At 35.3% G+C, this 19,114-nt stretch overlaps 5 protein-coding genes across 7 annotated transcripts in view; 3 read left to right on the top strand and 2 right to left on the bottom strand.

Annotated features, from left to right (window-relative positions):
* The first annotated feature begins 255 nt into the window (after positions 1 to 255).
* LOC114531625 (charged multivesicular body protein 2a-like) lies at positions 256 to 3,191 on the top strand. Its single transcript, XM_028553241.1, has 9 exons — positions 256 to 427; positions 562 to 649; positions 1,354 to 1,458; positions 1,565 to 1,615; positions 1,736 to 1,807; positions 2,049 to 2,131; positions 2,348 to 2,402; positions 2,477 to 2,571; positions 2,938 to 3,191. The coding sequence occupies exons 1-9, from the start codon at positions 342 to 344 to the stop codon at positions 2,960 to 2,962; spliced, it is 660 nt and encodes a 219-aa protein (XP_028409042.1). The 5' UTR covers positions 256 to 341; the 3' UTR covers positions 2,963 to 3,191.
* Positions 3,192 to 3,264: 73 nt separating this feature from the next.
* Positions 3,265 to 8,546, bottom strand: LOC114531627 (ubiquitin-conjugating enzyme E2 E1-like). Of its 2 annotated transcripts, XM_028553244.1 has the most exons (7): positions 8,006 to 8,546; positions 7,679 to 7,841; positions 7,144 to 7,194; positions 5,738 to 5,870; positions 4,054 to 4,098; positions 3,823 to 3,925; positions 3,265 to 3,593 (listed from the first exon to the last, which is right to left on the bottom strand). In XM_028553244.1, the coding sequence occupies exons 2-7, from the start codon at positions 7,831 to 7,833 to the stop codon at positions 3,496 to 3,498; spliced, it is 585 nt and encodes a 194-aa protein (XP_028409045.1). In that variant the 5' UTR covers positions 7,834 to 7,841; positions 8,006 to 8,546; the 3' UTR covers positions 3,265 to 3,495. The 2 variants fall into 2 exon arrangements, with proteins under 2 accessions (XP_028409045.1, XP_028409044.1); XM_028553243.1 differs by having other exon boundaries at positions 7,679 to 8,545.
* Positions 8,547 to 9,247: 701 nt separating this feature from the next.
* Positions 9,248 to 14,028, top strand: LOC114531619 (ectonucleoside triphosphate diphosphohydrolase 5-like). The gene is made up of 14 exons (XM_028553235.1): positions 9,248 to 9,941; positions 10,790 to 10,863; positions 10,952 to 11,095; positions 11,206 to 11,284; positions 11,362 to 11,397; positions 11,471 to 11,556; positions 11,762 to 11,841; positions 12,022 to 12,095; positions 12,357 to 12,435; positions 12,520 to 12,593; positions 12,756 to 12,827; positions 12,995 to 13,051; positions 13,279 to 13,397; positions 13,505 to 14,028. Exons 1-14 carry the CDS (start codon positions 9,668 to 9,670, stop codon positions 13,580 to 13,582), a joined length of 1,326 nt encoding a protein of 441 aa, XP_028409036.1. The 5' UTR covers positions 9,248 to 9,667; the 3' UTR covers positions 13,583 to 14,028.
* Positions 14,029 to 15,270: 1,242 nt separating this feature from the next.
* Positions 15,271 to 19,114, top strand: part of LOC114531613 — a 49,441-nt gene continuing 45,597 nt past the window's right edge. Inside the window, exons 1-3 of one of the 2 annotated variants that reach the window (XM_028553226.1) lie at positions 15,271 to 15,446; positions 15,551 to 15,619; positions 16,575 to 16,650. In XM_028553226.1, coding sequence (XP_028409027.1) covers positions 15,581 to 15,619; positions 16,575 to 16,650 — 115 coding nt within the window. In that variant the 5' untranslated portion in view covers positions 15,271 to 15,446; positions 15,551 to 15,580. Of the gene's footprint in view, positions 15,447 to 15,550; positions 15,620 to 16,574; positions 16,651 to 19,114 lie in introns of those variants that run through there. The other variant, XM_028553227.1, reaches the window with a different exon arrangement.
* On the bottom strand, positions 16,863 to 18,811 carry LOC114531620 (phosphatidylinositol 4,5-bisphosphate 5-phosphatase A-like). Its single transcript, XM_028553236.1, has one exon. It carries the CDS (start codon positions 18,547 to 18,549, stop codon positions 17,251 to 17,253), a length of 1,299 nt encoding a protein of 432 aa, XP_028409037.1. The 5' UTR covers positions 18,550 to 18,811; the 3' UTR covers positions 16,863 to 17,250.

The following is a 19,114-nucleotide window of genomic DNA, read 5'->3' as shown; positions in this document are numbered from 1 at the left end:
AAATGTAGTATTTTGAGCTTTTTTGTCTGTTTGGATTATCACTATGACCATGGATAGTTAAAAGACTTTATTATCCATGATATGATTATCCATGATCCGTGATTTTATTATCCAATGCTATGACATCACCATTACGTGCCATGACGAAGCCCACCGGAGGAGCCATTTGATGACAATCATAGATGAAGTACTTGCGCCGCTCGTTCTATTTCTTCATCAGTGACGTCATTTGTTACAAGTTATTGTCACGTGACCGTTCTTATGCAGCAAAAAACCAAAAATACTGAACGAAGTGTTTTGAAGTAAATTTTTAGGTTTTAGTTTAAACTTTACACTTAAACATGGCTTTGGATTTTTTATTTGGCAAGAGGAAGACACCCGAGGAAATGTTAAAACAGAACCAACGGGCTCTTAACCGTGCTATGAGGTAGATTTGTCTAATTCTTTGTAAACACAACTTTTGAGTTTTGAATATCTAGTTCTCTACGTATATTTTTAATAATTTTTGGCGTTTGAAATGTTCTTCTGCGATATATAGCCATGTTTTGTTTTTTCATGCAGGGATTTGGATAGGGAAAGATCGAAACTAGAGGCTCAGGAAAAAAAGATTATTGCGGATATAAAAAAGATGGCCAAACAAGGACAAATGGTAGTTTATTTATTTATTTATTTTATACTTTTAATATTGGATATTAATCATATTATGTCTTTTATAGATGGTTTTTAGTTTTGGTGTGGGTTTGAATATAAAAATTTTAATAGATTTTACATAATGAAATTTGTTAAGTTAAGTAAACTAGAAAATGCTGTCAAAATTGCATGAAAGGAATGCAAATCATGGGTGGTCCTTTTCATAAACACTATTTATAAAGGGGTGTATTGTAGATTTCCTAATACAGTAAACTATTGGGGCATACATGTGTAAAAGCTACAGGTACTGTAGAAATGTACTGTAGAAATCACTGTGTCCCTTCATCATATCCATTCTCAAACTGGCCTGTATGTAATAATTAACTTTACATCACTTAATTACCTCATTGATTAAGTAATTATAGATTCTCACTTATCCAATTACCATCCCTAAAGTACATGATCTAAAAGGTCTCACATAAGCCAGTTACCTTAGCAGGTATTATATTTGTTTTATGGAAAATCAGCTGAAAAGCTTCTTGTCAATATCACTGCAGAGCTTCATTTGACCATTATCACTCTTAAATATACATTTTATTACATATTTATATTATATATATTATGTTACGATATATGAGATTATGTATAAGTAGGTTATTTGAATGATTATTATTAATTAGGTTTTTATTAATATTGTTAACTTAACCTTAACTATTTTTCTAGGATGCTGTAAAAATAATGGCAAAAGACCTGGTTAGAACAAGAAAATATGTTAAAAAATTCATGTTAATGAGAACAAATATACAAGCAGTTTCACTAAGGATACAGGTAATGCATGAATCATTCTGCAAATGTTATAATCAATAATCAGATGTTATTGACTATGCATCTTAATCAAAATTTCACATGATAAACCAGAGTATTTTCTTTTAAGACACTACGTTCGTCTAATCAAATGGCTCAGGCAATGAAAGGAGTAGCAAAGGTTCGTAATCAAACTTTATTAATTTTTGAAGTATTAACCAATACATTGTTGGATGTTGTCAATCTTTATAATGTATTAAAGTTGCTGGTATGCTAGCTTAATTTATTATTTCTCTAACAGGCCATGGGCACAATGAATAAGCAGTTAAAATTGCCACAAATACAAAAGATTATGATGGACTTTGAAAGACAGGTTTGACTTAAGACTTTTATGTTTCTGTTTCTGTTTCAATACAACACAGACAATCCTGATTCTTAGCTCATTTACATTAATATTGCATTTCTTCAGATTTCATATTTTCATGTAAATTCATCATGTGCAAGAAATATTTGCTAATGTTTGAATATTTTAAAGCAATTTGATCATGTATCAAATCATTGAGGTATTCTTTGATGATATATAAATTTGACTATTTACCTCTTGAATATCATAGTCTGAAATTATGGACATGAAAGAAGAGATGATGAACGATGCACTTGATGATGCTCTTGGAGATGAAGATGATGAAGAAGAGAGGTATTGTATATGTGCTGCTTTTAAATTGATGTGGTATTTAATTAAACCTGGGAGCAGCGTGGCAGCGTCTTCAAACAACTGAATAATACTCAGTCTGAAAAATACCATTATGGGAAAACATTGCTAGTTTGACCAGTTAATGTGCCTCCAGTTCCTACTCAATTATTGCAATGACAAGAGTTGCAAGAGTCTTGACAAAATATTCCTTGTTTACAGCGATGCAATTGTCACTCAAGTTTTGGATGAGCTTGGTCTACAGTTAAATGAAGAGGTAAATATTTGGATTGTTATATATTTAAATGACAAAAAAAAATTAAAATGTATTGTTTTTCTTTGTCAATCTAGTTGACAGGATTACCTCAAACCGGACCTAACCTGGCAACAACCAGTAAAGCCAAGGAACCAGTTGCAGCTGATGCAGATGCAGACTTACAAGCAAGGTGTGATATGATATATTAATAATTCAGTTCCAAGATATATGTCTATTGATCTACATGCATGTATACGGAAGAGATTCTAACAGGCAAACCAGACCCCTTGACTGAATAAAATCTCTCACCCAAAACTAAACTTTATGTAGCTAAAGTTTGTGTTAATGTTTACATGTGTGAGATTATATGCCATACATGAGGGAAAAAACTATTACCTGACAAAACCTAACAAGAGGGCAAGGCAAGCCATATTGAATGAGCAATATTACCCAGGCTATTACACATCGGAAAATTTGTGGGCAATGATAGCATCAGGACATGGTGAAACTGACAGCATACACTCCTGTCATAACATTGTGCTCTCTTGCATTATAGGCTTGAAAACCTTCGTCGAGAGTAAGCCATTATCCCCACTAACTCAAAAAGAAATATCAACACCATGTATTATACAGTAAGATTTGGTCAGGATGTGATAAAAATCACCCTGACAAAATTATGTATATTGTATATAGTTCTTTGATGAATTATCTCAGTTGTTCAATTTTATATTAAAGGCCACAGAAATCTTGATAACTTTTCAATTTTTAATGCATTGGATTGAGACAATGAATTTATTAGGTTAGAAAATCATGAAACATAATAAGTAAACATAAATGAACTATAACTACATTAGAACTATTAACAATAAATGTATTTACAACATCAATTAACAACAACTCCCCCCCCCCTTTCTTTCAAATAACTAAATATGATTTTTTAATCCTTTTGTAACAAGATGTTTCTGTTCTGCTTAAATATTAATGTCAATATTTTGTTCAAATAATGCAACATGAATGCTCTAAACTCTTATTAAGTAGCAATATTATGCTAGCTATTAGTTGTGGTGGTAATGCCGGTTGGAATCTGACTTTCTGATGTATTCTTTGGTCGTTTTTATGTTGCATATCTTTTGGTCCATTCCTTAGCTACTCTGTCATGTTCTGCTCTGTTAGTTTGGTATTGTGTTGCAATGCTTCCCACTAATGGATCATCTAAAATGAAAAAAGTATATCGATAGATTTTTGATAGATTTGTCTATATTGTTTGAAACACAGTGAGTAAATGCATCAATCACTCCATTATTCCATGAGATCATGAAGATCACACATATCAATCCATATTGTCTTAAAAGGTCAGTCAATATATGCATCCATCCTCTATTTTAAGATCAGTTGACTGCGCATCTCACTCCACATTGCTTTCAAGATCAGTGATACCTACCAGGATTGCAGTCAGTCAATAAGGAACATATTGAAAGTAGTACTTTTGAGATTGTCAATGCTGGACTCCAACTATCTTTGAAAATATCCAAACATATTTGACCCTAAAAAAACAATATATTTAAGTCCCTTATCAATGGTATTTAATTAATAAGCAGATAGAATGACTGAATGCTCTCTTCTGGTTCAGCAAAGTATTAATTTACCAGGATAAATTGCCAGTACCACTTACCTGACTGTTGATATTACAGTGATAAATTCTTGTGCGAAATGTCACCTGAAAATTATTGAAAGTAACAGTGAACTCACACATATATACAGCATTGAAATAAAGAATTCATTTATAAATTTAAATTAATTCATCCAATTTTATTTTAGAAATAATAAATTCTATGATGCATGACTAAACAGGTTTCAGACAATTTGACCTTTACCAAGTGCATAATCATTTATCATTCACTTACGAAAATCCGGTCGCTGTGGAGCGTAATTTTTTTGTTATTTTTTTAACGCTAAGAAGTTGAAATTTAAATTCAAGCAGAGATTTTTGCGCAGCAAACACAGACGTAATTCAGTAGTCGTTTTCTTTCGCAGCCGTTTTTTTTAATCCACAGTCGACTGGTTTAGTGAAGGAGATGACAAACATTAATTCACTCAGCACAGCACGAGGTTAACCTCTGTCCACAGGAGGTCAACATACCGCGGTTAAAAAACACAACTTTTAACTGAACACTTTAATGAATAATTTTATTTCTATTCATGGCATAGAGTCGCTTCGCTATTTACATCCGCTCTCAGACTGGTGAACATTATAGAAACGAGACAAAGTTAATATTCATGTCAATGTATAACCAAATAATAGTTGATGAGGGGTCAATATCACTCAACAACATGTGAAAAGTAGACAAAAATATTTCACTGGCCTTATTTCGCGCACATTTTGAACCATTTTTCGCTTATTACCAGAGACAAAAGCATCCATTATCGCTCAAATCTGCACGACAGCAAGTGAGCGTAATTGAAATTTTATATACTGGGCAAGAACAAAAGTCCTTTATATTGAAAACTAAAAACTTATGATATAAATAATCATCCTAAAACTACTCTCAGTCATATTGAATGGGGAGATATAAACAAAATCAACAGAGATTATAAAATCATTGATTGTAATTAGTTTAAGAACTAACTGCATGGTAAACGGAAGGTGTTGCGTATTACATAGTCATTTCTTGATTATGATTTGTATTTGGTGTGGATATCTAGATAAGAACCGATGACCCTTTATGTGTCTGTGGTATTCTAGGCTTTATATGCCTTATTTGTATGGCCAACTTTGTCCAATACGCTAACGAGCGCAATCTAATTGTCACAAAATGCGTCAATATCTGCACCGACTGCACGTGTCAGTGTAAGTATGCAGACAACATCTTTCAAGAAATTTCCACACTTTTCTTAATCTTTATGAAGTATTTCGATCGTCTTAGGATATGCGCTCATCCTGCAGTCTCAAGTCTTGACTGTTTTTGTCGGACCAGAACATGAGAGTTCATGGAACTCTCACTTAGTCACTTGCCAATTTGAAGAATTCACGTTTGCCTTGGAATATAGACTGGTTCTGCTGAACGCAATTCCACACCTTCTGTGATTATATAATCACCAACTTTTCTACTTAAAATTGTCATTTATCATTCACATTAAATGCCGGGTTTGACAGGCTTTACTGTATTATAGTTCACGGGATTAGTTGAGATTCCGAGAGCCATACCGTGAACAATCCAGAAAACAGGGACTTGAAACGCAAGCTAAAACGCGTATGTGTCATCTGCCACACAGGTGTAGAAGATAGCACACGTGTGTCTTGTGGTTATCTATGTATATCGCCATGCATCATATAGGCTACCAAAATCAATTCCTACCTTCGGTGGTTTGTATGGATAATCTGGAGGAAAGTGAATATCCAGAAAGAATACTCCTCTTTCATACACCGACCCAGGAGGACCCATGATTGTCGATACCCATTCGTAAATATTGTCGCCTTTTGGAGCAGCGCTGAAGAAGAAACAAAAGCTGATGTTGAGCGTTTGCTTGATTTTACATGGCCTTACAGTAATTCCATTTTGAGCACAGTTAAAACACTCTACGAAATAACCAACTGCTGCTAATACCCGTCAGTCTGTTGCTTCAAAATCTCATTGTCATTCGGCTGTCGTTTATCGGACGAAATCAACCTGCCAATACTTTATCATTTGAGAAGAAAAGCATTGATCAAGAGTGCGCGTTCTTGAAAGACGTCCCCTTTAGTTCGGACACTGATGAAATATGTCAGAACAAGAGTGAAGAAATCAACACTTACGCTCGGACAATGGGAAAAGCTCATCCCAGATAACAAATAGCAGCTAGGTTAGGGAAATACAGCCTATATACTATTCTATAACCTATGCACTTCTCGTTGTGGATGAACAATGAGTTTATATAGCATTCTGGCATCCTTGATTTCCTATTGATAGCTTCCTCAATGAACTTATATCCAGAGGACTCTCGTGAAAACTCTTTTGACAGGAGAGTCGACAAAGGTGCAGTTTTAGTTCTTTGACTTTGCAGGTCACTGCATGATGAGAGGCATTTTCTCTCAAGATGTAGGTTTGTTCACATCCATTGAATCCTAGTTGTCATCATGGTAGCGCGCATAAACTTGTGACATTTCTTGCGTGATCTATTCTTCCTAAGTTCAGTGCCCGACACGTTGTGTTTGAGAGGTTATAGGCAAGGAATTTGCCGCTAAGGTTCAAAATTTCACGCCAACTTGCGTTGGTTACTCTATTCTGACGCGCTAATATTTATTGCGGTTTAGATTTTAATTATCACTTTCAAATAAACCTGAAATCTGAAGAAATTACGGGCACATCGCTGTCAGACTTCGGCTGAAGAACTGTCTAATTATTCGCAGATAAAATTCCACTTTTTGAATAAAACGATACTTCTACGGGAAGCAAAATATTGTTCATTTAATAGTGCCACATAAAAACATGCATCTTTTAATCAGATAAGCACGTGGATTAATTCGAAATATTAGTCAATATATTTGAAGTTATATACTTCAAAGATTATGTCGTTGTTCGTCATAAATATCTGGGTATCTTTGCTTAATGTTTCTGCTTTTAACTCATTCATACATTTACGCGAATGTGAGGGGTTGTTTGGATAAATTATCATCTCTCAGTAAGCGGACGTCTGTCGCTGTCAGCTTTCATTGTTCCGGGTCTTAAAATGTGAAATGATTTTAAGTACTTTACTTTTCTTTCCATAGTCAAAATATTCCTACCTGCAGTTAGGCGGTGGATCTAGCGTTATATCGGCCAATTCCCTTTGAATTCTAAAGCGAGAAAGGCATACAGAATGCTAAAAACACAGTGACTACATGATCACTAATATAAAGAACCAAGTAAACTGTTTAAATTCAATAAACGTGTCATATGCCGAGTCTCGTTCAAAGACAATGGCGACATTTGGACGGTCCAACTACACTCTCGCTTTTCTCCCGTCTCCTCGGGCCAAATATCATCAAAATACAGTCAATTGAAAGAGAAATGAGAGCTCTAAACAGCTGTCATATTTGCAAAATCTTTCTATTGACGATATCGCAGTACGAAGAGTTTGAAGTTAAGATGCAAATGAAGCCATACGAGGGCGTCATTCTTACTGACTGGGAGGGCTTGCATGTGTAATAAAGTGTTGAGAATCAGCTCTGCTTGTATAAGACAAACACTGCGATACTCATCAAAAACCCGCTGATGTTATTGGAAATGAAGTAAAGCTTTAATGAAGCTTTACTTCAAACAAACCCTCCCTTCAGATACCTTTTAGCAGCAGTTGAACGTGTCTTGGGTGCTCTTGAGGCACTTGATTTCGATTCCTTCTTTATAGCAACAGCTGCTCTTGGCCCTGTACTGCTGCTGGCTTGTTCCTCATTCGATTCCTGATTACTCCTTGAAGGACCCTGGCCATCCAACATTTTCCTTACTTAATTTAATATATAGAAATGTGGATCAGAGGATTTCTTTAAGAGGTCAAGCAGTCCTTTGGTTTTGTCTTGTCTTGGTCAGACACTTTATCCCCTCTCGTTGATTGAAGCTAGAAAACTTTCTACAATCTGAGCTGAATCAACTGTCCCTATTCCTGAGTACCTTTCTTCAGCAACTCACCAACTCTTCTTTTGAGGAACAGTTATTTAATGGACTTGGTTTGGTCCCTTGAATTAATACCTCACTTTTATTAATGAAGGTAGAAGTGAACAGACATAAAGATATCAGACCTTTAGATCAAACCGAAAATAACGAATCCTGTGGGTTTGAATAGCTGCCAATTGTAATGAGTTCCCGGGAAGATTTGAAGAGACGAAACTACGGTGTGCTAATATTCGTTCTTGTGTGTATTACTTCGCTTACTAATTGTGAGTTTGTCACTGACCGCGAGCCCAATCTCCCAGCAGCGACGTGAATTTCTGTCAATTCACTATGTCATCAAGCAATGGACCAATTACCTAAATAATGACATGCATGCCCGAGATATGAACACTATTATATACTCATATTATGATATATCGTGTTCTTGCCCATCTCGCTGACCAATCCTGTGGGGCGATAGACAAATATTGAATTAATTTCTGAGATACGAGTGTCACTTTACACTTTAAATTACTTGAATGTGTTCCATCTCGTAACGACGACGGTTCAGGTTTGCAAAGAAAAGTTTCATTGCACTTTGTAATCCTTTCTAATCATGCTTCATCTGCAAACTTACTAATATTTCATGCTAACATCAATCTTTCTTGGAATATTTTTGTATTGAACATACAGTGCACAAATATATCACAAAGTTGGCGTAATTCAAAGAAAACACTACGTGTTTCAGTATTTAATTTATCGTGTTTAATTTTACCTCAATTAGCACGATCTTTAGTATAATTCTAAAATTTAATAAATAAAGAAAGAAAAAGTTTGTCCTGATTCTAAACCATTTAAATCTGTTTTTAATTAATTCTTAGAATATTACTATGAATGATGTTTGATAAACGACTTGCATTTTTTTTACCTGAAATCTGTTGGCACTCTTTTAGATTAGTAGTTCTAAATGCACGCAAAATCTAAAAGAACGGAGAGCCAGGGCCCAGGAGACCGAGAAACGTTTTTACACACGCTAAAGTCCGAGAGAAAACAAAATGCCAAATAAACAAATAAACAAATTCTCTGGTGTCAACAACCAGCCACCAATCCCCGGACGAGCAGACATGCGTTGATTGCGTTCATAAACAGACAAAACACCCGCGTGTTTGTCGCGTGCTGTAATTAGAGCTCGTGAATACCCGGAGGCTTTTCGGATGGTATTCGTTAATTAAATCCCTTTGTACACGTTTTCGAGATAAACAAAAATAATCCAGTTCAGTTGTAATATAAAATCAAGACATTTTTAAATAAAATAGTATTTGCTTATTTTATAATAGCTGTTGCTGTTGAAAAAGAGATAATTTGTAGATTTTTATGCGTTGAATTGGGCCGTGTAGTGCTCGCAAAACAAAAAATAAAGAAAGAGAGTGTAGCTATTAAACAATGGTTTCTTTGTAAAGGACCATGAATATGAAAATGTCTGTGGTCATTGACATGATCAAAGGGATATAAAAGCTGGCTTTGTTCCCATAGTAATGTGTCACTTAGCTGAACTATTCGAATAGAAATTACATGGTAAATCAGTATTTTACATAATGGAACGGAAAGAGCAAAACGTGAAACCATAAAGACGTAAACTTCGATTAAATATAATATTTTATTGGATACAGCTTATTTTAAACTATGAATGCGATTGGTGTATGTTATCTCTGCTTTCCCTTTGTTATTTTAAACCTTTCGACAATACTTGGGTTTTACTACGATGAGACTGTATCCTACAACGACTTTGGAGCCGGTGATGGATGTGATTCTGTGCATTGGAAGTTCATAATGCCTGCAACCTGTCCTGCTCTATCGAAATATTTCCCTTCTGGCAAGTTACTATACCAGGTTGTTATAGACGCTGGAAGTACTGGCAGTAGGATTCATATATTTAGATTCAGTCATACATTAAGAGGTTAGTTAGTTCATCGTAAATAATAGGGGTTAATATTGTCGGTGATAATTTTTTTATTGCCAGTGTTTATTGTTATAAATATATATTACAGTAATTGCCAAATTATTTAGACAAATGGTTTGCAAAGTAGTTTGGTGTGATTAAGTAAATGCAGTCTATTTGAAGAATAGATAAAGAACTTTGACCTTTTGGTCTTTCAACTAGAAAGTGATTAGGGTTCTACTATGAAAAATTGAAGTTTGTTTCACAACTTCAGGTGGCTTGTCACATCAGGTTTTACGTACATGTTACAATGTACGCCTTTAAAAAATGTAAAATATTTCTGTGTTGATATACAGTTATATCAACTTAAGTGGAAATTGAAAAACAGAGATATAAAATATAACTCTAGAAATATAGAGTAACTTTTGGATTTGAAGATCGCAGTCAGGCTCCTAGCCAATTCAGTATCCAGAATTTACAAATGCTATATTATAAACATATATGTGAATATGTTAAATATTTGTATGTCAATACTAATGTGTAAACTATTCAACTTGCCTAAAACATTCATAACTTTTAAATAAGCTAGTGCATAATGCAATGCACTTCATATATTCAAAGGCTAATATGTTCTGAGCTTCATTCACATTAATTGTCAGCCTATCATCAAAGGCTCATATTGTTGTGAGAGTAGGCTCAGTGTTCACCCTTGCCTTTTGCATGTTCCCTATTCTCAATCAAAACAGATGCTAAGTATTATCTGGAGCGTTTATGAAATGCATATATGTACATGTTATCTAACACTGCCCACAACATATATATATATGCTGTGGAAATTTAATCAAAAGGTCTTGTCTTTTTTAAAGGAATCAAATTAGAAAATTCAGACTTTGAGGAAATTGAGCCAGGATTGTCCTACTATTCAACTAAGCCCGAGAAGGTGAGTAAAAAAATCCTTTAAAAAATCCTTCTTAGCCATCTCTCTATGGGCCATCATGTTCAATAATTGCATACCTGGTTTTATTAAGGGGGTGTACTCTGTCAGTGGTCTCTTAAGAAAAGCATTAGATGTTGTACCAAAGAATAAATGGAGGTCTACACCTGTCTCTCTGAGGGCTACTGCTGGGCTTCGTCTTCTACCTGATAGTGTGGCACATAATATTATTGAAGAGGTATGTGATCATAATTGACTACCAGTAATTTTTAGGGTCTGATAAGTGTTAATATAAAATATAATAGTAGGACCCGTTTGTCCATTTGTCCCTTTTTTTCTGTTATATAGGTGCGAAAATTATTGATTGTGTCACCATTTAAAAAAAGTGACTCTGATTTCATCTCAATCATGAATGGAGATGATGAAGGTATACTAATTTTTTTTTTCACTGGTTTCACTTCTTTTTTTAAAATCTTCACCTCAACCGCTTGTAATTTTTTTAAGGTATTTTTGCATGGACATCATTAAACTTCCTGACAGGTAGGTAATTGTACATTAATCTGCATATTTATAGTGTGTGCATTCTGATTGTGTGTATACTCTGCTCTGCCAGGTAATCTTGTCAAGTCAGGTGAAACACTGGGTGCTCTGGATCTTGGAGGTGGATCAGCACAGATTGTGTTCAAACCAATGTCAAAGGTGATTTTGATCATTCTGTAGCCAATTTTATGCAGTTACACCCTTAAGTATTTTACTCCTCTTGGAGTATTTTACTGCTCCTAAATCAAGCTTGTTCATTTATCTGTTTAATGCAGTTATTTTCATGTATCAGGTCAGCACTCCTATTTTTCAGCTCTCAGAGTCTCAGTTGCTATAATAACCACTATATATCATAACAATACAGGAGACGATTCTATCAAGTCCAGAGACACATGTGAATACAGTTAAAATATTGGGGACTGAGCATGATTTATACTCCTACAGGTATATATTCATGTTGATCATAAATGAAGGATACTAATCAGGACAATTAAAGGCCGAAAAGAATAATTTGTTTCATTTTTTTGCAATGCTGTATGAATTGTCACCATAACTGTCTTGGCATGTATCCAAATGATATCAAGTTACAAGCACCACAATAATGATTTGATATATTTTCTTTAGTTATCTTGGTTTAGGCCTGATGTCTGCAAGACTAGCTGTGCTGAATTTTACTGTTTCTGCCAATAACAAAAATGGTAAGCCTGTAAAGCTATAGTTTTGTCTTTCCAACCCACAGTATCACACCTCAGTTACATTTCTCATTGCATGTACCAGTATATTATGCAGCACTCCACAATCAAACACTTGATTTTTGGACTGTATTCTTGCAATGAGCGATTCTGCCCAAATGTTTGTCATGAGCATCTCACTCTAGCTAAGGTAGTTGAAACAAATAACTGAAAAATTAAACAGTCTTGTTCTCGACCCTATCTTGGAACATCTTACTATTATTATAGGTAGTATCAGCTCAAGTCCATGTTTATTGCCATCGTACTATGGAACTTGGTCCTTTTCTGGGAATGACTATGTTGTCCAGTAAGTGTAAAACCATACCTCATCGATCTGCCTCACAATGTTTGTTTATCGAAAGTGTGAGAAGGCATATTGGTAATTTTTCAGGGGCAATATGTCATTCAGCTATGAAAACTGCCTACATTACGTTGAGAAGATTGTTACAAATGTTCATCAACCAGGTAATGTACCAAGATATTGGGCTGGAAGATGTGCTGGAAGGTCCCAGACCTTGTATGAAGATATTTGTATATATTTGAAGATACTTGTATTTTTATACCATTCTACATCTTCACTATAATTGTTCTTGATCAATTGAAACACATTGTGGTTGTTTGTTATAGCTGAAATTGTGAAGAGAAAATTTTTTGCATTTTCATATTTTTATGACATTGCAGTATCTCTTGGCCTAGTAGGTATGTCCTTGATCACAGTATCATTTTTTCTTTTGCAAATTGAAAGGATTATCAATAAACAATCACTTGATTTTTTACTATGTTGGTTCCCAAATTAGCCCTGTATTCATGTTATTGCAAATTTTAAATTTTTCGAGCACCAAGCCATAATTCATCTGATTTTCTAGATGAGGCTAATGGTGGATTACTTTCACTTGAAAGATATATACAAGCTGCTAAGAAAGGTTCGGTCTAAACTTAACAAGTTCTGAGTTGATTTATTAAATTCAACCTCCTTTTTGAAATAATCACTCTCTAATAAACTTATCTCTAAGGTGCCATACCTTACAACACTACTCTCTAATAAACCCCTCTAATAGCCTCTCTCTAATGATCCACTTTGTAATAAACATTTTTTAATCCAATTTATGCAATAAGGTTGATATGATAACAACTTGTTCTTATACTTTAGTGTGTTTGATGGGAAGTTATGAAAAACTGGACAAGTCCCCATTCCTTTGTCTTGATGCAGTCTACATAACAACTTTACTAAGAAAAGGATATGGCTTTCATAATTCACAATTTCTACAGGTGATTAAAAAAGAATCACTGCACAAGATCTCATCACAATCAACAATGTAAACTTCACTTTTGGAGGTATATTGGTACATTGAAATAATTCAATGTTTTTTTATTAGATTGCAAGAAAAATCAATAATGTAGAAGTGAGTTGGGCACTTGGGGCAGCTTTACATATGCTTGAAGAATATGCATAATATTGAGAATGGCTTGAAAAATGCAGTTGCTTTGGAATAATGCCTTAGAGAAGGCCACTTCAAGGTAAAGTCCAGGGAGAGTGATGGTGATATACCCAGCACTTATAAACATTCGGGAATATTAAAGTGCAAGACTTTTTGTCTTCTAACATAATGGTTCCTGGCATTCAATGTGATTTTAACTTAGAGAAGGTGTAACAGTGGAACCAATAGACTTTTTTCATGACGTCAAACGCGGAAAGTATGATGTTATACAAAGTTTAATTGGCTCAATAGTTTTGTGGAGCCAATAAAATTTTGTGTAACATCAGACTTTTCACGTTTGACTCATTATAAGAAAGGTCTATTCAGATATTTATGTTTGCCACTTGGTACATTCCACAATAGGTTGAAATGTACTGCAATTGCTAGTATCTGTAATATATTTTATAAAGCAAATTATCAAAAATATAAATGGTTAAATGGATAGTTAAAGCCTGCAATTGTGTGATATTAGTATGCAAGTATACAAGGTTGTGCATAAATCTCAAGATGTTTACACCTCATGGTCCTCATCCAAATGGTGCAAATTGTTGAGGATGTCACTCATGATAATTTGGGATAGCATTATGGTAAAAAACACAAAACCACATGTTTCTTTTATTGACATTTTATTGCCAAACAAAGCATTTTACAAATTCAAGTAAGTGTTAATCTGTCTTTGCTTGCTGATCATCACTTGTGATGCCATTCTCAATGAAACTAGAAATGAGAAGGTGAAAAAGAATTTTGTGGGGATGTTTAAAAGTGCAAGTTAATGCAAGTTAGATTTATGATCTTCCAGTGTGATACATGTATTTGCAAGCTGCTGTTAGGCATGTTATAATCCTTACCTTTTGGAAACCAATGTCTTTAGCATACTGCCTGAAACACTGACGACACATGTTGATGCCATACTTGCGAATTAAACCATGACGGTTTGAGCAAACCCGACTATGCAATGGAGAAGCTTACTTTAGTTCATGTCTAGCACAGTTGTTCTCACATAAGGTTAAATGACTTGTATGCATCTGCCGTGAAAATATTTTATGTCTACCCACTAAAAGAATCAATCTAGGCTGACATATCAAGTATATAGTTTCTGACTAAGCATAAGTTGACAAAATCTTGGAAACGAAGCTCCTACCCCTGTATCTAGTTTTTATAAAAAGGCATATGCAATGAAGTAGGAGTTTTAATATCATACAGTAGCCTTCCACTTTTAAAGTGAAATGAGATGTATGCGGTTAACTTTATTGCATGATTTAAAAACTTTAGCCTTCAATGGTTTTTAATAAAAACACAAACACGTGTCAGAGTCGCCATTTTGAAAAATTGGATCTGTTCAATGTGCATTTTTCGAGACGATTTTTTAGAAAATACGTGCCTAGTTATCAGTTCAATTGCATTATATAGGAAGCGTTCATATTCGATTATGTCTTACCAGCTTCTAGAGCCCGGCCCGAAGTTTCTAGGATGACTAAACCACAAGTTTTGGTGACCCATTTTAGATTTTTTGCTGTAAACTTTGTAGCAAAGATTGAAAAGAAATAAGAAGGAAGCTTGCACAGAATTGTGGGAAAGCAAAACCTCGACCTAGTCTTCCGAAGGCTCGGGCGTAGCTTCTAATTAATTAATGTCTAAATTAAAATTAAAATGATTAAATAGTCTAATTAAGAATACTTTTATCTTAATGAAGTGAAAAGTATGTCAATTTTCCCTCGGGACAAGGGTAGATTTTGAGCGAAAATTAAGCAGTTTTTGTTTTTCAGACATCTTCATGGATATTTTTGATATAAAATAAATAAGATAAAGTTTCGTCAATGGAACCGCAAAATCCTGAAGGGTAATGATTGCAGACTCGTGGCGGGAAAATTTTGATTTCGATTTTGTGGTAAAGGCAAAAGCTAATTGGGTTCTAATTTTTACTTTTTTATTGGAATATTTAAGAGTTATGGAACTTGGAAAGCATTACAGAGAATGGAGTCGTTGGAAAAGAAAAGTACGCCACAGATGAAGGTAAAATCTATAAAGTTGTCGATTTTTCGTAGTTTTAAAGAGTGTTGTTTCACGTATGACGTATGTTTATATGTTCAATTATTCATGAACCGACCGCATCAGAAACAATACAAAATGGTTTAGATGTTAATGACGGCCTTTAAATCATATTTGAATATTAATTTTTTATGTGTTCTTGGTCTGTTTGGGTCAGTATCAAAAATGGGTATTGGGGAGAGGCTGAGAGGGGGGGTGTGAAACCTCCCTTTAATTCCTTGATTTAGAGTTTTTAAATTAACCCCTCACTATGGCACTACCTGAAAGAGCCTAGGTATGACCACACTGTGGTATGACCCTGTGGTATGTTTCAAAACAAGACTTTAGAACTGTCATGGGTGACAAACATTGCTCACCCAAGCCGGGTCCAAGCTGGACAACAGAGGTCAAAGCGAGGTTGAGGTAGCCTGTGGACCAACATAAATAAAGAAGACATATACGTCTGTGTAGTAGTGCAACATATTTCATGTTCTCTGTTGTATTGTCGATTGAATTGAAAAGTCGATTGGCTCACAATTCTGATTTTGTAAGTTGCAATTCCAGTATGGTTTGATGTCAGCCAATAAAGCACACTGCCTAGTTTGGGTACTGTAGTGGAACATAAAACCTTGCAGTAATTTGCACATGTATATGTTTTCTTTAATTATGTCTCATACAGGCTAAAGTGTGGAGGACAAATAAAAATATGCAAGCTGTCTGTCAACCTCATTCCCAATGCCAATTGCCATATTTTACATCTATGTGCTTCACTACATTCCCAATTCTTTGACCATTCAATGTTGCATGTTTAGGAAGAGGGAAGTCATGAGATGATTGTATGACAAATTAGTATTGGTAATGATACAATTTGGAGACCAATTTGAAAAAAATCTTTCACAAGAAGTCATTGGAACTCATATGATTTTTTTATTCATTCAAGGGCTGGTTCCATTTGATATCTTCAACACACAAAATGAATATACTGGAAAAATATATCTTTGTTCCAAGGCAATCAGGTATGATAGCTTTCTCTAACATCCTGTCATAAAATTAGTAACTTAGGCAGTTGCTGGACTTGTTTTACTGGGAGATGATAATAAATATAAAAGGCAAAGTTGGAAAGTGCAATTACATTTGCAGGTGCAATATAATCCAAATGTTCAAGGGATTTTTCTATATCTATATATTATTACTTAAACAACCCAGGATTTCATCAAACATGTGTTTTTTTCAACTATATTCTGAATTATTTACAGACATTAAGCATAATTAACTATGCATTAAGTGATGAATAATTTGATATACAACTTTTTCAAACCCTAAACTACATTAAGCCAGTTAACGTTCCAAATTTTTGGATACCATTCCAATCTTTATAATACATAATTGCTTTAAAGATAATGTCCAAACCTTTTTTTCATATTTAACAAGACTAAAGTTCCTTCAATTGTTCCTTTCAATAATGAACAACTATTTAAGTGTGAACTATATTTCACCACAATTCTTAATATGATTTCCTTTTGATAATCTACAGTGAATTCTACACTATACATAGCTAATATAATGGAAATCTGATAAATTTCAATGTATTTGCACATATAGTTATATTATATCTCTTAAACAGTAAGCGAGGGTTTCTCAATGTTTACTTGCACTGGGTCAACATCTTCATCTCGTGGTTTCAGGATTTCAAATGGCTCGCTCATTGCAATGAAGCAGTCCTGTTTATAGCTGAAGTAGCATAGTTGAAACAGCCCAGGCTCTTCCGGAAGACAATCAAAGAGGACTGCGCATCCGTTCTCACCATACTCATCACCATCTCCAACGGCCCATTCGTACATCTCGTAATCTGTGAAATGCTGCCAGCCCAATCTGTATAGCCCAATCCAATCCCAGCTGTATGGCTTGTAGTCTTTGACCACATACACGCACAGGCCATCGTCGTTTCCATACCAAGGCATGCTATCAATTTCTAACTTCCACAGAATTCTCGACTCCTGGTTTGTTTCAAAACCATCAATACTCACTGTGCATTCGGCACTAACCGGCTGATGATCACTTGTCATGTGCCGCGGGTGCGATGTATAGCTTGTAACAGTTGCATGACCTTGGGTTGCTTCATGCCATAAGATTCGGTCACACCAGGCTGGCTTCCTCTTGAGATCACTGGCATCCCAATCGTTTGTTCCAAGACAGTACTTGTAGGTGGGTTGGAAGCTTATGTCGGCCTCGAAAAAACCTTTGTAGGTTTCCTCCACTAACATACTTTTCATCAACTGGTCGTGCTTCTTCAATGATACAAGATCTCCATTTGAGACCTTTGCCTTCACATCTTCAATAGCAACCTCATCAATGCGATAATTGAGATCTCCGAAGACTGTGACAAAATCGTGTTCCATCACCATGGCCGCTTTCACATCAGCAAACTTTATGTGCTTAAGTACACTTTCAAAATTTGAGTTCCGTTGCTTAGTCCCATCAAGATGAGCGGTAAAGTGGCAATTAATGAAGCAGAACGACTGTCCGTGCAAGAGGAACCTGATAGCAACAGCTCCCTTCGTGCCAAGCCAACCCATAACCGCCGTTCGGACAAAGCCCGTCTTAATCTCCCGTAAGTATGGCAGGTGCCTCGCTTGGACGGCTACGATGACAATCATACCCAGCATACGTAGGCTGCGGACACGCACTAACCCGTAATAACCGAGATAATCCTGCAACACTTGAACCCAACGGTTCTCCTGTATCATTTCGACAACAAACGAATGCGGCTTCACCTCGACTTCTTGTAAGCCAACGGCGACTACATCTGGCAACGGTTTATCATCTTGAAGGTGTAAAATCTCCCTCAAGTCTTCCTTTGGCGGCGAAGTTCCGTGAACATTCCAAGTGCAACAAGCTATTTTCAAAGTGGACATGTTTTCAAGTTGTCAAATTCGCGTGCCTAAGTGTCTTGTATGCCCAGCCCAGAGAAGAAAGTATCTATGATTCGTTACATCCAACGCTTCCCTGCCTTCGTTTTCAAAACCTGTCAATATTTCAACGCATTTGAGTTTAATTTTAAGACAGCAGACAAAAGATAAACAGCTTATTGCAGATGTTCATTATGCAAACATTATATTATGTAAAATGTGAGAAAAAATTTGATGTCTCACAAGTCACAACCGGATGTTACAAGTGCATGACTCTTGTGTTCAATACTTCAATATTCAATAAATTCAATATCATTGGATGTTGTCGGATCGTATTCGGAGCCTGCCTCGGAGGTAAACGGCATGTGCTCGTTGTGAAAATATGGGCGACGTTTTTCCATGATTATCTCTGGGTGATTATTGCTTGATCGTATAGACCTTTATATTCTGTAAGGTCTTTGGGACATGAAAAAATAACATACAAACTACAATCCTAATCGATCTAAACCTAAATGTAATCGCTAGTTCATAGCCTAAAACGACTGATTTAATGCTGTTAATCCCCTTAAAA

This window comes from Dendronephthya gigantea, unplaced genomic scaffold (assembly GCF_004324835.1).
Source record: "Dendronephthya gigantea isolate DGI-Jeju-01 unplaced genomic scaffold, DenGig_1.0 000073F, whole genome shotgun sequence".
NCBI lineage: Eukaryota > Metazoa > Cnidaria > Anthozoa > Malacalcyonacea > Nephtheidae > Dendronephthya > Dendronephthya gigantea.
Note: the sequence above shows the minus strand (reverse complement) of the source record. Positions and strands in the feature narration are given on the sequence as shown.